We start from the raw sequence: 17,670 nt of genomic DNA, 5'->3' as shown, positions 1-17,670 counted from the left end.
TTCACAGACCTTCCTAAGTGCGGGTGCCTCCATGGCGTCTGAGCGCACGATTGAGGCTCGAAATGAGAAAGAGGGAGATGTCAGAAAGAGAAATGTATACGGTGCATTAGAGTAGTAGGTCGAAGAGAGGCAGACGGGATCGCAATATTGATGTCACGTCGCAGTCGCAGTCCATAGATTCACATAAACGGTCTACTCCGCTTGGCTCCCGGACATCAAGAGACAATTAATGATATCCGGATGGAAAGTATGAATACGCATCCGTTCCATCTTTATTTCCTCAAACGCCCTCTCCAACACTTAATTACAATATAGCGCTTCCGCCGTCTTTTCAGAGCCCTTTCCGTGTAAGGGCCTCGTCTACGATCTTCTCTATGAAAGTACGCAATACCTGGTTACCCCCACCTTCCAGAGCAGCAAGGACACTCTTCTCGACGTATTTGCCCACCATGTCGACTTCAATATTGATCTTTGATCCCTTTGCCTTCTTCCCCAAAGTGATTTTCTCTTGTGTATGTTGTATGAGCATGATACCAAACGTTCTTTGCGCATCATCAACTTCAGTGACGGTCAGTGAAGCACCGTCGATGCAGACATATCCCTTGGGAATGATGTACGGTAACAGCGATGGCCGGTCCGATGTTGGCTCTGGTAGCTGGAAACGCAGGCGCAAAGAGTCGCCATCTGGCGCCTGATCAATAACCACAGCTGTAGTATCGACATGGGCCTGTGTATGCCTTTAGCCTTTTTTCTATTCCTTCAACGTATTTCCACTTTACCTGCACGAAATGTCCCCCAAAGCGCACGTGTGAGCCCATTGCGCGCTCCAGGTTGACCTGGTCACCAACTACACGCTCCCCTGTCTATGGGATGAACAAGTGATCGTTGAATATTTGCGGCAGTATGACTTGCCTAGATCCGTTCGGCTCAAGGTCTCATTGGCGAGCCATACTTTGAAGTAACCGCCTTCTACATCCTGATTGAACTCGATAACGGTCAGGCAAGCGCCATTGACTGCTATCGAATCACCGATGTGGCAGTCGTCTAGAATTGGTGCGGACTGAGAGATCGTGAGGGCACAACCACCACTGTCATGATCTACCTTGGAGACGAGTCCAAGGTGTTCAATCTGCAGCTAGGAGTTGGTTTTGCAACGCAGACATAGGGCAGTGCCTACCAGCCCTGTAAACATATTGATGCAAGTAAAGAGAAAGAAAGTTGGACCGGTGTTCGGAACCCGGAGCTGTCCCGCACAGAATCATCGAAGATCCGTCGGCGACACTAGGTACCGCCAATTCCAGACACGGACGTCATGAGCAAGAACTACACATCGCAGACACCTATAGCCGCGAAATCCTCAAATCCACCTCTCTCAAACTCGAGCAGAAACCGGTCACTATGGGAATCATATAAAGGTAAGGCAATCATCACCGACTGAATAGCATTCAACTGAGCACGTCACCTCAAGCTTTACCAGCTCGGTCTCGGCTCTACTTCTCTATGGCTGTCTGCTCTGTTGGGGCTATAGGATTGTTCGCTTCGGATTATTTGGAGAGAACCATGCCAGCGACACCGGAAAACAGTGGTTCTCGTCCAACTTAGCCGCATGAACTCGTGAACTAATGCAAAGAACCCTCTAAAATGTAGGTGCAAATGCAAGTAATGTAGAACAAAACTAAGGCTCAGATACAGAGACAGAGGCCAGCCCCGTTACGCCGGTATCACCCGCTTCTCCTGAGAAAGTTGACGATGTATACTACATTGTTGAAGATTTTCCGCATCCCAAGGTAGCTCGCGTGTTGTCAATGTCATCGAATAAGCAGACTTTACGGATGTCACCGTGTTCGACCTCTGAATGTTCGGGACAGCATCTCTTGGAGTGCCCTTCTCGGGATACGGCATGGTATGATGCTGGTCGAAATTGTCATCTGGAAATTTGGCGTCCCAACTCCATCGGTCCCAGTCGGGGACTAAGACTTCTTCCACATCGTCAGACCGTTTACGGCCGCAGCAACAGAGCACGTCCTTTGCGAGCCTTCCCAAGTGCTTTGAAAACAAGGAGACAGAGATGAAAGTGCACACAAGAAAGACAACGATGACGGCGATGCCCGCGACTTTCCACGTGCGGCCGTCTTGATCCCCATCGTTCGACAACGTCTTTGATGCTGGGGCACCTGAAACACTTGGCAAAGGCACTGGTGTGGGCGTTTGTGATGGAAAATAAGAAGTTGAAGACTCGGCTGTATGCTCGTGCTGCGGACGGAGACTGGTAACAGAAGGAGCCGAATCTGAGGACAACAGTGCAGAGGTCGAACTAGGGACACTGGTTAACCGAGCAGGTAACGAAGTCAGGGGCCCAGCGATGCCTGGGTTTGGGGCATTGAGGGGATCAATTTCCAGTGGAAGGGCGTCTGAGACCGGGTCGGCAAGAGGAATGAGATTTTTTCGTAATCTGTGAGGGTTATGGCGGTGGGCTGATGCCGTGGTTAGTGCGATGGCTGTGGATTGTGCGGCGAGAACAGATAGAAGGATAGGAAAGGTACGGATGATCATTGCGGACATGAAGATGCCAGCTGAACGAGCTGAGGAGACAGGCGCGTGCACCAAAACAATCACGTGCGCAGAAAATCAAGGAACTGACATATCTTCGGCAGGGTGTGCCGTGTTCTCCGAAGGGGAGGCGCAGGGCTGAGGCGACTCATTCGTTATTTTCCGTGCATCAAGCCTGCTGGCTGCAGGCGAAATGGGCCGTTCATAAGGACAGCAGTCTCCATGTCATTCACCACAACACGCGTTCGTCGTGAGAACTATCGTTCTCATCCACCTCGACTCCCCAGACAGCCGTCTATACTCCTTCTTTTCCACTTTCAACTACCAGCCGCTTACCCGGCCCCGCTCCTTTCTCTACCTCCGTTGTGACCATGCAGGCGAGTTGTCCGACATATTATCCTGCGCTAACAGCTCAACTTCAAGATGCTTCCGCAGATATGGCCAACGTTGGTGGATACAATATGTCCTTTATTACTTGTTACTCTGGTAGCCTTCCGTGACCTCGTACCAGCCAGCGCTATACCTGCACTAGTCAAGGCCTTCTGGACGCGGCTTAGCTCTCCTTTCCACCAACTAATCGCAACCCAAGACCTGGACGGAGTGGACTATACCCTGCCGAAGGCTGTCGCTGTCCACCGAGCTTTGACAATTATCAGCACCGTTACTGCGTTCGGATGGCTCACATCCCTCTGCTACAGCATTGTCATTGGGAACTCGGATGCATGCCTCCAGATGGCAATCCTCATGGTCTGCTGGGTAGGGATGCGCAGTCGTGTTTGCTGGTCTCGGGCACTAATTCACGTGGACAGGTCTTCGTGGCACTCAAGTTTATTCGGAGACCCCCGCATTCGCCGCCTTACGTTCTTATTGCGTTTGGACTCTTCCAGCTCGTCGGCGCCTGTCTTTCGATTACGTCCCACAGTCTCCGTGATGGTCTCCCACTAGCTATGCTGGCATTACAGATTTTATTAAACGGGTCCTTCATCTATGCCGCCGGAAAGCTCCCGCTGGAACCCATTCGGCCCACTCCCAAAGTGGCTCGTGCCGATCAGGTCTGTGAAAGCGCGTGCTGGAGTAGCAACTACTAAGCTTGTAAAACAGATACCTTCATCCGATCTGACCTCACCCGAGGATGACGCCCATTTGTGGTCGTGGCTATCTGCAAGCTATGTTGAGCCCATCTTAACCCTAGCATGGGAACGCACCCTTCAAGACACCGATGTGTGGTCCCTTTCTCCGCTCTTCCAACACAAGAACCTGTTCAAGAAGCGTGTAGAATATCGAAATCGGTGCATTCACTTTCTCGTGCTTGTTAATTATTTTATTGACGCTTTTGCAGATACCCTGATCAATCGTTGCTACGATTCCTAATAGCATCTAATTCACTGGATTTTATAATTGTGCTCGGGTTGGAGCTGTGGGGCACCGTAGTTGGTAAGTTTCTACATGTTCCTAGCCGATGTGTTGCTGAGTTGAATCTAGGCTTCGTTCCGGCATATTCGCTCCAAAGGATACTGGCATCTCTGGACAATCCAACCGAAGAATCTATGTCAACAGCGTATCTCTTTGCTTTTGTTACCTTCATGGCTCATCTATCATTCGCGCAAGTGGATTTGTTCAAGAACTGGCATACTCGGAGAGTCTACGAAAGGACCCGTGGACTAATCTTTATATCATTATTCGAAAAGGCGCTCATGAGACGCGACGTATCTGGAAAAGTTAGCGGAGACGAGGAAGAGACTTCAGCTGATCTAGGGAAAATAGTCAACCTCATGCAGTAAGTCGGTGGTCGTACTTAGAGGGCGATACTGAACCTATTCATGAAGAGGCGATGCATATGCTGTAGCTCAACGGTTTTGGGACTTCGCCGCCCTAATCTCGTCGCCATTGCGGCTCACGATAGCTCTCGTGTTTCTCTACCGGTGAGTCTTGCGTTTCGTAGTGCAACTGCAACATGGTCTGACAGCATGAAGGGTACTTGGGTGGAGCGCAATTTCAGGCGTATTTGTGGTGTTAATCGCCTATATACTCAATTATCCTCTAGCCATGTACAATATCAGTGTGCGTACTTCTTTTTACCATATACATAACTCATGCCCACATGGTCCATTCAGATCACGAGAGCTTCGTGGAAATCAAAAGACAAGCGCATGAACGTTGTTAACGAGCTCCTGCAAAACATCAGGTTTTTAAAATATTACGGCTGGGGTGAGCTACAATGGCACTTGTCTGCGACACGAACTCACGTTCACCATTATCAGAGTACAAGTGGTCAGATTCTGCTCGTGAAGCAAGGGAAACCGAGCTTGGCTGGCGCGTCAGGGAGAACATAGTTGGAGTTGCTATCTCATTCATCTGGTAAACCAAAATGCATCCCTTCTGCATCGGAGAACTAAACCTTTGGGCTTTATAGGACTTGGATTCCCTCCGCCACGGCACTGTCTACTTTCGCTTGGTATACCCTTATTGAAAAGGAACAGTTGACAGTGTCGAAGGCATTCACGGCAGTTGCTCTTTTTAGTCAAATCCAAGAACCTATGACTGCATTGCCAGACCAGTTTTTCGCGCTGCTGCACGGTTTGTCATCGTTACAACTCATTTAGATATGCTCACAGGCTGAGACGTCTTGCAGCGTATGTCTCGATGCAACGCATTGACAGCTTCCTCAAGGAGGCAGAAGTTCCTGACTGGGCTTGCTCGCTGAAAATGCCTATAGTCGATTCTGGCCGCAATACCAAGATTGGATTCCACGACGCTATCTTTGAGTGGAGTGCGACCGAAAATTCCAGCAATGAGCCTCGCTTTGTTCTTGATATACCGGACTTGCTGTTCCCTGTGGGCAAACTGACACTTGTCAATGGCCCCACGGGCTCAGGCAAGAGTGCGCTGTTAGGGGCACTGCTTGGTGGTAGGCATCTTGTATATCATGTCTAATTATATTTAACTCTGTGGTCAGAGATGTACCTCCTCAAAGGCACTGTCTACTTGGACAAGACAAATCATCTAGTCGCTTATTGTGCTCAAAACCCATGTATGTGACTTTCACTACTTGCTATGAAGCACGCTGACAATGCGTAGGGCTCGAGCATGCTACCATCCGCGCAAACGTTATCTTTGGAGCTCGTTCCGGGTTCGACGAGGAACGCTACGAGGCGGTGCTTGAAGCATGCGCTTTAAACAAAGACCTTGACATGTTTGAAGCCGGTGACATGACCGGTAAGCTTAAGCTGTGTGGGCAGCCCTGTCCTATGGCTAAATGGCTCTCTAGAAATCGGAGAGAAAGGTATAACCCTTTCTGGAGGCCAGAGGGCTCGAGTAGCCCTCGCACGCGCCATCTACTCTGATGCCGAGGTCAGTCTCCAAAAGCGTTTTATATATAAATCATAGCTTATCAGTACTCTTCAGGTTATTTTGCTGGATGACCCGTGCGTAATCTGGTAATAGACTAGGGACTTAGAACTAATTTCTTGTCAGATTGGCTGCCGTGGACATGCACACCGCTAAGCACTTGGTAGAACAATGCCTGCAAGGACCTTTGATGCGTAACAGGACTGTTATCCTGATTACACACCATGTTAGCCTGTGTCTCCCCATCGCTTCCTACTTCGTCGAGCTCGCTGGCGGAAAGATTCATCACCACCATTCTGCCTCAAAGCTGCGATACAGCGGTCTGAGAGAAGCGGACATGAAAGAAGACGAGACCCCATCAACGGAAATTTCACAGACTCTGACCCCCGAGAACGAGGCTGACTTGGGTGTCCAGACATCACGGAAGCCTCGCGGAGACAATGGCAAGGGAAGGCTCATTGAGGCCGAGTTCCGTGCAGAAGGCCGCGTCCCTTTCAAAACATACTGGACTTACATTCGCGCTGCTGGTATTTTGTCCTGGGTGCTGACCATCACCCTCATGATTGTCATTCGGTTTGTCAACATCGGCAACCAGGTCGGTTTGATTCTCTCTCCGATGGATTCAATATTGATTCTTGCGAGATAGGTTTTCCTCGCGAAATGGGGTGAGGCGTACGACGTATCCCCCGAGGCACAGGCACAAGTTCTTCCGGAAATCCACTACCCTTGGGATAACCTCCCTCCACCCGACGAGGACGTAAAGCCCTGGCTACACATCTACCTATATATCTCCATTGTCGGAGGCTTTTCAGTGCTGTCCTACATGGTTCTGGGCTACTACGCTAGTCTCCAAGCGTCCCGGACCCTCTTCTTGAGGCTGTTGGTTCGATTGACAAGAGCACCTGCCCGTTTCTTTGATGTAACCCCGATTGGCCGTATCTTGAACCGTTTCACCTCGGACATCAACACCATCGATGGCACCTTGCAACCATCCGCTCGGGCAGCCCTAAGTGGCGTCCTCAATTTCGTTGCATCGTTTGGCGTCATTATCGTCATGGTACCTACATTTGCACCTTTCGCAGCCATCATTGCCTTGCTATACATTCGGCTGGCGCCGAAGTACATACAAGTGCAGCGCGACCTTCGTCGTCTCGAAAGTATCTCGCTTTCTCCAGCATTCGCGGGCTTTGATGAGCTGCTTCGCGGTCTTGCACACGTCCGTGCGTTTTCAATGGAAACACGATACCTGGAAAGCTTCTTCCAGAAGGTGGATAAGTTCCAGTCTTTCGATCACTTCTACGTAAGCATTTCACGATCGACATATTACCTCCTTTGTGACTTCGGAAATATAGTGGATTGTCAATGGCTGGTTGCGCTGGCGATATGACTGTGCGTTGCTTCTTTGCTAGTGGTTCTCATTTCTCATGTTCACGTCCACAGGCTTGGGATCTACCGTGGTGTATCTAGCAACAGTGTTTTCACTCTGGCAAGGTGTCACGAATGGGTCCGCTGCCGTCGTGATTGTTCAAGCTGGCATCTTCGCTGAAGCATCCCGCGTGCTTGTTCGAGTGCTCGCTCAGCTAGAGTTGGACTTCAATGCTGTTGAGCGAGTTGTAGAGTATCTCCAAGTGCCACAAGAGGCACCTGCCAAGATCCCGAAGAATGCGCCGCCTGCGGCCTGGCCTTCCACCAGTGGAGATCTCATCGTCGAGGACCTAGAGGTGAAGTATGCACCTGACTTGCCACCAGTTCTTAAGAACATCTCCGTCGTCATCAAGCCGTCACAAAAAGTCGGGGTGGTGAGTAGTCTTACATTGGTCAGTCCCTTCGATCTACAATGTTACTTCCAAACAGGTGGGAAGGACCGGCTCTGGAAAGTCAACATTCGCTTCAGCATTGCTTCGCATGGTGGAACCCAGCGGCGGTCATATCATGTTAGTAAAGTCTTATCCTTGATAAACATTGCTAGAATGCTTGCCGTAGTATTGACGGGGTCGACATCGCCAAGATTGGTTTAGAAGACTTACGGACCCGGATCGTGAGTGGCGGCTCTGGTGATAATTCTATACTTGCTTACACCATGTATAGACAATTGTTAGCCAAGATGTATCGCTGTTCGCAGGTACCCTTCGGAGCAATCTTGATCCGTTCTCCGAACATACGGATCAAGCTTGCTGGGATGTCTTGAAGCGTTGCCATCTTCTGCCTCTATTGTCTCATTCGTCGACAAAAGGTCAAGTCACGCTTGATATGCCCATCAGTCAGGGCGGTTCATTAAGCGCTGGTGAGAGGCAATTGGTGGCACTCGCACGGGCCATCCTGCGGCGGACGAGTATTGTCATCATGGACGAGGCGACATCACAGATCGATACGGTATTGGACGAGCAGGTATGTGTATTGATATGGGATCAGCAAGGACTACCTATCAATCTATGTAACTTTCCAGATCCAAAAAACAATTCGCGAAGAACTCTCAGCATCCCTCGTTATCACTATAGCTCACCGGCTCAAAACCATCATCGAGTATGATCAAATTCTTGTCCTGGATGCAGGGAGAGTAGTTGAATTTGGTACACCAAAGGACTTACTGAAGGTGACTGATGGAAAGTTCTCTGAGATGTGCCGGAGTAGTGCAGACTGGGGTGAGATAGAGGACAAAATCTTGACCAGAAGCAATGAAAACAATTAGTAGACTAAGGTTGTGTGAAACCACAACCTTAGTCTACTATTTCTTTCACTACACTAACGTAGGAAGGAAACAGGTCTGACTGAGCAAATAGTTAGTCAAAATACATTAAACCAAGTAGGAAGCTGTTCAATTCAGCAAAACCCGGTGTTTGATCTCAAGACTTCAAGGGAAGTACTCGTATAATAGGGAACCAAAGTGCTCATCTTGAAAAGAAAGCTTCCACAGACACCCACCTAGTGATTCGCGAAAGCGGATCAGGGTCTGGTCGACAGGAGGAGCAGAGCAGGAGTGAGAAGAGAAGTGAAGGCGAGTGATTATCAATGATTGAGCCAATAAGGTACTGTACTAGTGCCGGTCTTTGCCGGCATATAATAGTATTAATAATTATAAAGGATGGAATTAGGTAACGAACACGGCATAATATGAGGTTGAGGCGTCTGGCGTCATAAGTCGCCCGATCCTGTCAACCCCGGGCCACAGAAGATCTGACGGAAGCAGACTCAAACACCAAGACAACATTTAGCCCGCTGCCTCTCCAACATCGACCACCAACATCCTTACTGCATACACTCGCGGGATTCCTGGCCCTAGAGCAGACAACCCAGCTTGTCACCTTGCAAAGCCTTAATCTCTCTATCTGGTCACCTACAGTCCTGTACCTGAGATGTCCTCAAGGGAACCAATGTGGTATTGTCATGAGGCATGTATTCTCCATCTTCACGGTTGCGATCTTCTAATCTTTCAACAACCACACAACAGTGTCATGCGGAAATGAGACCTATCATGGTACGCCATGACCCTCGCCGTTATGTGAACGAATTTAATTGTGGTTAGGCCCCAGGTCCTATCTGCGCCTCATGTCGGGGCTCCTTCGTAGAAAAAGTAGGTGTCCTCAGCACACACTTCTCAAAAGCTATCTCATTTTGTCTTGAGATGGAGAACCCCGAAGACGATCCTCGTACATTCCAGCAGGCCGGCGGCTTCGAAGACGTCGCCGGCAACGTGGACGTTGAGGCTTTTTTACGTGTGTGCTACTCCCTTGTTATCGTTTCTTCTCCTAATGACCCGGCTTAGGTGGACTGCAAGGTGTTCTGGCCCCCCAGCCAGGGAATAGAACTGCTCGCTCACCACGACCAGAATCGCCCCGTTCCCCAAGGTTCCCCGAAGGAAATTCCGTGCGCCTATCCCATCTGCATTCCTGTCCAGTTTGTAATAAGGTTTTTAGAGCTCAAGCGGGTTTAGATTCGAGTTTCGCACTGGTGGTGGTAGCGGAAACGGGGGCAGGTCATTTGTCATAGGCGGCCCTAATACGCACGGCGGACGGACAAATGAGTGGACCAACGATCGCGAAGACCCAACCATGTCCGAGTGAGCTTTATATTTCATATACGTTTGACATCCAGCTTACCATCACTAGATTTCTCCGACAGGGTAGCCTAGATGCAGGTCACGACCGGCCTAACATCACAGGACCCATGATGGCACAGTACCTAATGGCGCTTTTGGGAGGCCCCACTGGGCGAGCAGGCGGCACGGAGAATCCACTTTTCGATCTCCTCAATGGAGGAGATGGCGGGGATGCACGCGGCGGAAGATGGGGAGATTACGTTTTCAACCAGGAAGGTGCGATGGTTCAAAATATAGTTAGCAACAAATGCTGAGGAAGTTCAAAGCTCTTGATCAAGTAATTTCCCAACTCATGGAAAACTCCAACGCGGGTCGGCCTGTTCCTGCCACTGATGAAGTCGTCGAGAACCTTCCCCGAGAAGTTCTTGAAGAAGGGTGTCAGTAGAACTTCCCTTATCGATCGTTACTCTTCTCATTTCATTATCAACAGCCCCGTTTCTAGAGAAAGATTGTGCTGTATGCAAGGAACAGTTCAAACTCGAAACCGAGGACCCTGATGAGCAGGTCGTCGTTACGCTGCCTTGCAAGCATCCTTTCCACGAGCCTTGCATTCTACCATGGCTTAAGTCAAGCGGAACATGTCCTGTTTGTCGGTACGTGCCTCAAGATTTCCCCCAAATGTACTGATTAACGGAAGGATCTAGCTACGCTCTCGTTCCCCAACCCCAGGCGCATGGACCTGGACCTACTCCTGGGTCAGGGCGCCCTGGAGGAGGCCAAAGTCCTACGGGAGACTCACCTTCTGGATCCAACAATCGCAGTTCAGGATCGCCAGGCGCTGGAGGTAGCGGAGGTGGTATCTTCCAATCTTTGTTCGGTGGTACAGCGAGTGGTGCAGCGAGTGGTCGCGATAACCTTAACCGGAATACGTTTACTTCACGATCGCAGCCCCCAGAACCTAGGTCGAGCCAAGGAGGTGCGGATGCCACTCACAACACACCACTTTTCCCAGGTGGCTGGAATGACCAGGTTGATTGAAGGATCCTATAGAACCTATTTTTTCACGACGAAAGGAATTATTGTCTAGTATATGTCAGGCGCAAGCATAGATCTGTATTTTCCCATTTCGCCTCTTGGTATCCCCCAAACGCCATTGTATCATCACGGACATAAATAAAAACCTTCTCTAGTTACTTCCGTCCAAGAGTGATCAACCACCGCTCGGACTAGCTAGGATATTTTGGCCATCATTTTTAAGGTGTGATCTGACTTTAAACCGCGAAGTAAATGTGGCACATGATATTGACGAACAGAGTACAAAGCTACAGCAAATTTGTATCAATCTATAACCCTCAAAACCCCAAGATCTCATGGTTGCACCTGTGTATGCCCAAACCACTTAGTTGGTGGTGGCATCAGTGTACTCGGTCGTTGCAAACCCGACACGCGAGTTGGTGGTGTCGAAGACAGAGTAATAACGCTCAAGGAAAGTGTAACCGTTGATGAAGTCGAGACCCTCGCCACTGGGAGAGCCGAGATCGTTGACGACTAGGTAAATGTCGTCGCTCGAACCACCGATGTAGGTGTTGAGCGACCGAGGCCAGATCTGGGCGTTGGCAGTCAAAGCGTACGTGTTCTAAAAGAGTGGCAGACCGGGTCAACTTCTTGCAGTGGCATTCAAAAAAGGTTAGTCTTACGCTACCGATGTTGAAGTTCAGGTCGTCGAGTTTGTCGTAATCGCTCGAAGAAATACGGAGCAAACCGGTGGTGTCGTCGTAGGTGGCACCGGTGGCTGAAACATACTTATCGTATGCGTCTAGGAGATGATAAGCGATGAGTTCCAGTACTGTATAATCACATCACACCAATAACTCACTCGTGGCAAGGAGAACGAGGGTAGTGCCGGTGTCGACGATACCGGCGGTCTCCGAGAGGATCGTCTCCGAGCCATAGTCGATGCTCTCGTTGATGCCCCAGTAGTACGATGCGGGCTCGGTGGTAGTCACGGGGCTGAGATTATGTCAATGATGAACATTTGAAGTATCATCGAAGATACTTACGTATAGGCGATGGTGCCAGTGTACTTGGACGAATCGGTCCCACCGAAGGTGAGCTCCCCGTTGGTGACCTCCTCAGAGGTAGTGGGCTCGAAGGAGACGCCGACGACTTCAGTCGAGATAGTTCCCTGAGAATACAAGTTGTCGGTAACCGTAGGGATCTCAGCATCCTCATCGTTGGTCAAAGTGCCCTCAGTGAGGTCAGTAGGTCCAATTCTATCCACACCATCAGAGATCCGTCTACTGGGCGAATGCCCACAGTTGCACTTACCCCAGGATACCATCTACGCCCTCGAAGCCCTCGGATGTGGATGCGACACCGATAGACTGTCCGGTGATAGTGAGCGTTCCCAAGGTAACGGTGTCCGTGTACTCCTTGCCTGAATAATGTAAGTATTCTAAGCAGCTCCTTCGGCAAGTGCTAACGCTCACCAGAGAACGATCCCGAGCCGTAAGTCACTTCCTAGTTTCCATGAGTGTTTGTGATGGAAATATTCAGGGTGAAGAATGGACATACAACATTGTAACCAGTAGCCTTACTGGTGCTAGTTTCCTCGTAAGCCGTCCCGGCACCGACCCAGGTGTTGGAGCTGCCGGTATCGACAATGAGGTTGTCTGCCTTAAACGTCAGCGCATTGCTTCATAAATATAAGAGTTCACATTACACGTAGTTGCGGGGCTACCGACGCCAACTGCAGCGATGTAGGTGTCGACTTCGTTGGTCACGGGAACACTTGCAGCGCGGCGGTCGAGCTTGCCCTCCTTGATGGCCTGCCCACGCGCCTTCAAAGCAGCAGCACGGGCTTGATCACGCTGGTGCAGATTGACGGGGCCATTGCTAGCATTGAGTCTCCGCGCAATGGGAAGTGTGATGGGCGAGCCGCGGGCAGCAGGCGATGCCGCGACCGAGAGCGCGAGGGTAGCAAGAGCGAGGAGAGACGTTGCAGGGAACATTGTTGTTCGTGAGGAGCCCGTTGACTTTCCGTAAGGCGTTTCTGTCGCTTTTATACCAGAAAGACAGCTCGTAGGACCTGAGAGTCGTATGGACGCAAAAATCTACCGCATGGGTACTTTAAGGCACACTGAGACGGAGGTCCTGATTTTGGAACCGTTCCCAAACGCAAAGACCGCTCTCCGGAAACGCCTTGGTCGAGGAATAGCGTCCTCAGGTGGACTAACAATAGAGGAGGACCAAACTCCCGGTAGCCCTAGCTGTAATACCGGTTGGGCCATATCCGATCAATCTTGCATCATATACACGTCTTGATTGACTGAGAGTCGGGGCGGAAGGAGACTGTAGTTTGGGTCCGCTATGATAGACTGCTCAAAGTCTCAAAGGAGGATCACGAGCACACGCGTTCCTGGAACGATACAGTTTTTAGCACGGGACAATACTCGCGGGAAAGAAAAGTCTTCCAGAAAGATCTGTCTGAATTCTGAAAGCTGGGATTTATTGGTGCGATAACAAGAATAAGCTGAGAATGCCAGTAATCGGGGTTTCGAAGAACAGGTCAGGTTGGTAAAGCAATAGCCAGAGAAGAGCACGCAAGAGTGGTCAGATCCCAGACAACTATACCATCAGAGAATTCAAGAGAGGGGAAGCCTCCCAAGAGTGTAGAGCAATGCCCTCGACAAGAACTCAGGCTAAGTAGTGATAAGCAATATAGGCAAGCAAGAAGTAAGTTGAGCTTTAATGAGCGGCATCGGCTACCGTGTGAACTTGCAATCTTGGAGCCGACGCTGAACGTCTTACATCTTTCTTCACCGACACTATCATGGCATTGACATGGGCTTAAGCATGCACATGTCTAGCTAAATTGGACCGTGCATGAGCACTTACTAGTACGCAACATCAAGCTGGATCAGCATTGTGACTACTTTCACATTCGCAACACGGACCCTTCTATCGCGTTTGCTCTACTCGCCAAATGACGCGTTCTTGAAGCTTGAACCTCGGGGACAGGCACGCTGGCGGCCTATGTCACAACATTCGACCCCTGTGGAACGCGCGGTCTTATGCGTGCTATCCCAGGCATCTTAGAATAAGCACCTCAGCACGCCATCTTTCAACGGACGACACTCAATGCAAGATGCAGCAAAATTCCCATCAAGCTCAGAAAAACGCCGGCTTCCGAGTTCCTGTCAACCCTGTCGATCACACACGCCACCATGACCTTGACGTGTGACTGGAGCTCACGATTCGCTTGCACATTTACCATGTTCAACTTGGTTTATTTACGGGTTCTAAAAATAGCGCGTGTGCTAACAGCTGCGGGAGTAGCAAAGTTTGGCATCGACTTTATCGCGTCATAAGATTGAGAACAGAGAACTAACTTGGAACTAACTAAGCCAACCTGGGCGCCTCTACCTGCCTACACAAACCTCGTTGAAGAATTTCCGGTGGCAAGAATGTAGCTCCCCTGGGACTTGCATACTGCTGTTGGTTTGATGATATGGCGCCACGCAGCTACAAGTTGGCTAGTAGGTGCTCGCTCTCAACTGTATTACAGGTTATGACTAGTCGTACAAAAGACCCTAAATTCATATGCGCGCGTCTGTGTGCATACATCCTACGCGAACGAGAGTCATAGAGGAGTACTAAATAATGATATCTACATACAGGAGATTTGTTGCCCAAGGATCGGAGTGAGGATCTGAGGCGAGCGACTTCTGAGCTTATGGCCCCGTTACGCGAAGTGGACCTTTTCTCCCGGGCGGCCTTCCGACAAGAGAACAACGGCCTAAAGAGCAGTGTGGTGGATAAGTCAGTTCCTTAGGGGGTTAAACAAGTTGACTTACATATTTTCCACTGATCTTCCAACCAGGCTCCTCTTTGTCCAACTTTTCGGCAAGATCATCGCCGTCATCGCCGAAGCCAACGACCACATCGCTCTTGATGGTACGCAGGCTGCAAACTTTGGGTGCACCTGCCGCATTTGCCATGGGACCAATGGCTTGGTCAAATGGCGTGCTTGCGGGAGCAGCACAATCATACGTGAGTTTACGGTGGTTGAGATCGCCCTTGAAGAAAACAAGGTCCGAACGGGAGAGGTGTAAGAAAAGATCCGGCGCTTCGCTGTGGAGATCCCAGAAAGTGTACCCAGTACACCAGAAGGGGTGCTGCTCGTAAATCCAGATACCGTCTTTCTCATATTGCTGAGAAAACGGTCAGCTGCGAGCGTTTGCGATATGCTGGAGAAATACTACCTTCCAACGAGCACCGAGCCTTCGGAGCGACTCCCGTTCTACCTCGTTCGATTTCGGGAACAGGTGCCCATACACCATCGAGTTCAACAGCCACTCCCAATCTTTCTTGGTCACATCCGAGACGAACCAAGGGATGCGCTTGCCGTGGAAGCGGACCTGCTTAGCAAGGCCACTCTGAACGAGGAAGTCGGCTGCGCCAACGGTCAGATCTTGCGTATGTATACCTTCACTGCTTAGCTTACCATAAACACAGTCACAGTAGAGCTCAAATCCAGCATTGTCAAGGACGAAATCTATCCGACCGCCTGTCTTCTTTCTGAGCACCTTAACAGTGTCCCAAAGTTGTCCAAGGTGGTTGCCAAGTATATTCTTTTCTGTGGCGGCAAGGTGATCACCTCCAGTGGACTGAAGGGCCTTAATCTGCTCCTCCGTCATGTTGATCAAAAGCGACAGGTCGGTGGAGTTACCCCACAAACAAACTGTACCTCCTCAGAAAAGGCTGCCTTCATTGCACCGTCACTTACTTACCTTGTGTCAACTCCAGGAACATGAGACGTTCCGCCTCGGCCCTCTCGGCATCCGAGAGATTCTCGGCCTGTTTGAATGGCTCGGCGAATCGCATGGATAACTCGAACACCGCGTCGGCCGACCGCGAAAAAGTATCGCACTACCAACATTCCCTTAGCAAGATTCCCTCAATAACATGTCAAATGGGACCCGTACCTTCTGACGATAAAATACGTCATAATCTTTCCAGTTCTTGCTCACACTAAAGCATTCGTGCAGACGACGATATTTGTACGCTTCTGCAAAAAGCCAAGGAGCATTCATAAAATCTTTGCCTAATTGGATTTAGAAAAATCCGAGGCAAATGCGGCAACCTTGATCGGACGTACCTTGGAAATACTTTGCAATCTCCTTGTTCCACAATGCGACGTCTGCCTCTCCATCATCGACAATGGGACGGAGTTTCTGATTGCCGCTGAGATCCGCCATGAGGGTATCCATACGCTCGAGACATGCTACGAGGTCAATGATGACGTCTTCAGAGTATTGCTCGTTCAGAGTGCGAGAAGTATCGTCGATTGCCTTTCCAAGGATCGTAGGCAGTCTGACGCCCATAGTCGCATGGGCGAAAGAATACTCATGGTATCCACGGAATGCGGGCCAAGGGGGGTTATTGGGGTCGACCTAAGAGGAGCAGAGGAGTCAAACGATGCTGAGACATTAGATTGTACGAGGTTTACCCTAGAAGGAGTCCGGGGCCATGGCGCTTTAATATTCTTTTTACTTGGAAGATGACCAAGGTGCAAGGTAACTCGGGAAGGAGCGCTGGTTGCGGCGGGTGCAGCAGCAAAGCCTTTCTGTTGATCAGTCATGGTTGGCTGAACTATCTCTGTTTGCGGGGTGGGAGGAAAGTAGTCATGGTTAGAATGCATGGTTGTGGGAGGAAAAGGAGGTGGGAGGGGATGAGACCTCGGTATGTTATCTATAAGCGTTCTATTTGACTGTAGACTCAGTTGCGGCTCTACAGGCTGCTAGTTTCGGCGATGGCGACTGGCCAGGTGGGCGAATAGGAAGGGCACAGAACCGATAGTGACAGGATAAACTTCTTGAGCACACGGTTCGCTTTTTATCTTCGACAACTCGATTGCAGTTTTCAACGAGTGGGACTCAATCAGGCAAACGACGTCATGAACGGGATGACGTCGTGCCCGCCCTTTGCCGACCAATTCCCGTTCTCGGAGTGACATGTCGGTCTTGCCCTGGCTCGCCCTGACCGGGACCCTCGAACGCTCTTTGTTATCGACCTCATCGAGGAACGTGTGCACGGAAATCCGCCAGCAGGTCTAGAATCGCACTAGTACTCTCATCGACATCATCGATTGCGAATAACTTCGAGTTATTAGCATCCTTACACGGGTTTCCTTAACGCAATCTTCCAGGTGGAGCACCCTGAATCGCCAGCGCTAATCCCTGACCACGTCAGTATAGGTTGCCTTCTCTGTAAAAAGTCATTTGTTTTCAACAATGGCTACGCCAGCTCATCCGAGCGTTATCATATCTCATCACTGCTGGGCGCTTTGGCTTGTGCATCCGCTCCTCCCCACCGTGGTCGACTTGCTGGAAGTACTACGACCATGGGATCAGGTCTGTAAACTTCTGCACCTCCTTTTGCACCTTACCGCCAACACCGAGTCCATGTGACAATGTTGAGATTGAACTTGCCTTGTTCATGACAGTGGCAGATGATTGAACGTCAAATGTAAGAAACTTAACTTTAAGTCGATCTCACACTTTACTCGCTCTAACTTGACAGCTGGTGCTTGAACGACCTATGATAATGTCTATATTGCCACTCACCAATTCTCGTAGGCTCGCCCGCGACTCAGACACTCGATTAGTACATAATTACTTCTTTTATGCTCAAAAACATGTGGCGGTCCCGCCTTCTCAGCCTCATGGCAAAGA

The 17,670-nt window shown here is 50.1% G+C and overlaps 5 protein-coding genes across 5 annotated transcripts; 2 read left to right on the top strand and 3 right to left on the bottom strand.

Moving 5' to 3' along the window:
• Window positions 1-157: 157 nt before the first annotated feature.
• Window positions 158-1,218, bottom strand: CONPUDRAFT_115911 (Lumazine-binding protein). Its single transcript, XM_007765422.1, is given in 4 exon segments — window positions 158-727; window positions 780-859; window positions 877-1,129; window positions 1,178-1,218. 4 exon segments carry the CDS (start codon window positions 1,190-1,192, stop codon window positions 332-334), a joined length of 744 nt encoding a protein of 247 aa, XP_007763612.1. The 5' UTR covers window positions 1,193-1,218; the 3' UTR covers window positions 158-331.
• A 1,053-nt stretch (window positions 1,219-2,271) lies between these two features.
• On the top strand, window positions 2,272-8,692 carry CONPUDRAFT_96077 (pleiotropic drug resistance ABC transporter). Its single transcript, XM_007765421.1, has 25 exons — window positions 2,272-2,594; window positions 2,655-2,927; window positions 2,986-3,306; window positions 3,360-3,602; window positions 3,652-3,839; window positions 3,890-3,984; window positions 4,033-4,327; window positions 4,377-4,472; window positions 4,524-4,611; window positions 4,665-4,758; window positions 4,812-4,908; window positions 4,964-5,127; window positions 5,183-5,458; window positions 5,507-5,581; window positions 5,629-5,766; window positions 5,819-5,901; window positions 5,956-5,975; window positions 6,025-6,493; window positions 6,545-7,198; window positions 7,251-7,287; window positions 7,339-7,697; window positions 7,753-7,832; window positions 7,882-7,936; window positions 7,987-8,286; window positions 8,345-8,692. Exons 2-25 carry the CDS (start codon window positions 2,922-2,924, stop codon window positions 8,585-8,587), a joined length of 4,476 nt encoding a protein of 1,491 aa, XP_007763611.1. The 5' UTR covers window positions 2,272-2,594; window positions 2,655-2,921; the 3' UTR covers window positions 8,588-8,692.
• A 437-nt stretch (window positions 8,693-9,129) lies between these two features.
• CONPUDRAFT_141275 (uncharacterized protein) lies at window positions 9,130-11,100 on the top strand. Its single transcript, XM_007765420.1, has 10 exons — window positions 9,130-9,287; window positions 9,347-9,373; window positions 9,422-9,469; window positions 9,521-9,607; window positions 9,658-9,762; window positions 9,813-9,955; window positions 10,005-10,210; window positions 10,261-10,371; window positions 10,425-10,587; window positions 10,639-11,100. Exons 1-10 carry the CDS (start codon window positions 9,252-9,254, stop codon window positions 10,970-10,972), a joined length of 1,260 nt encoding a protein of 419 aa, XP_007763610.1. The 5' UTR covers window positions 9,130-9,251; the 3' UTR covers window positions 10,973-11,100.
• Window positions 11,101-11,333: 233 nt separating this feature from the next.
• CONPUDRAFT_43975 (aspartic proteinase) lies at window positions 11,334-12,945 on the bottom strand (the record flags this gene model as incomplete). The annotated part of the gene is made up of 8 exons (XM_007764224.1): window positions 11,334-11,570; window positions 11,632-11,750; window positions 11,811-11,944; window positions 11,995-12,207; window positions 12,263-12,371; window positions 12,424-12,454; window positions 12,509-12,606; window positions 12,657-12,945. The coding sequence occupies 8 exons, from the start codon at window positions 12,943-12,945 to the stop codon at window positions 11,334-11,336; spliced, it is 1,230 nt and encodes a 409-aa protein (XP_007762414.1).
• Window positions 12,946-14,475: 1,530 nt separating this feature from the next.
• CONPUDRAFT_115902 (DUF89-domain-containing protein) lies at window positions 14,476-16,595 on the bottom strand. The gene is made up of 8 exons (XM_007765419.1): window positions 16,446-16,595; window positions 16,095-16,389; window positions 15,922-16,040; window positions 15,727-15,865; window positions 15,441-15,677; window positions 15,199-15,389; window positions 14,791-15,147; window positions 14,476-14,732 (listed from the first exon to the last, which is right to left on the bottom strand). Exons 1-8 carry the CDS (start codon window positions 16,575-16,577, stop codon window positions 14,679-14,681), a joined length of 1,524 nt encoding a protein of 507 aa, XP_007763609.1. The 5' UTR covers window positions 16,578-16,595; the 3' UTR covers window positions 14,476-14,678.
• Between the last annotated feature and the right edge of the window lie 1,075 nt (window positions 16,596-17,670).

The sequence above is a fragment of the Coniophora puteana genome (assembly GCF_000271625.1).
Source record: "Coniophora puteana RWD-64-598 SS2 unplaced genomic scaffold CONPUscaffold_1, whole genome shotgun sequence".
Classification (NCBI taxonomy): domain Eukaryota; kingdom Fungi; phylum Basidiomycota; class Agaricomycetes; order Boletales; family Coniophoraceae; genus Coniophora; species Coniophora puteana.
The sequence above is the reverse complement of the archived record's forward strand: the minus strand, read 5'-3'. Positions and strand labels throughout refer to the sequence as shown.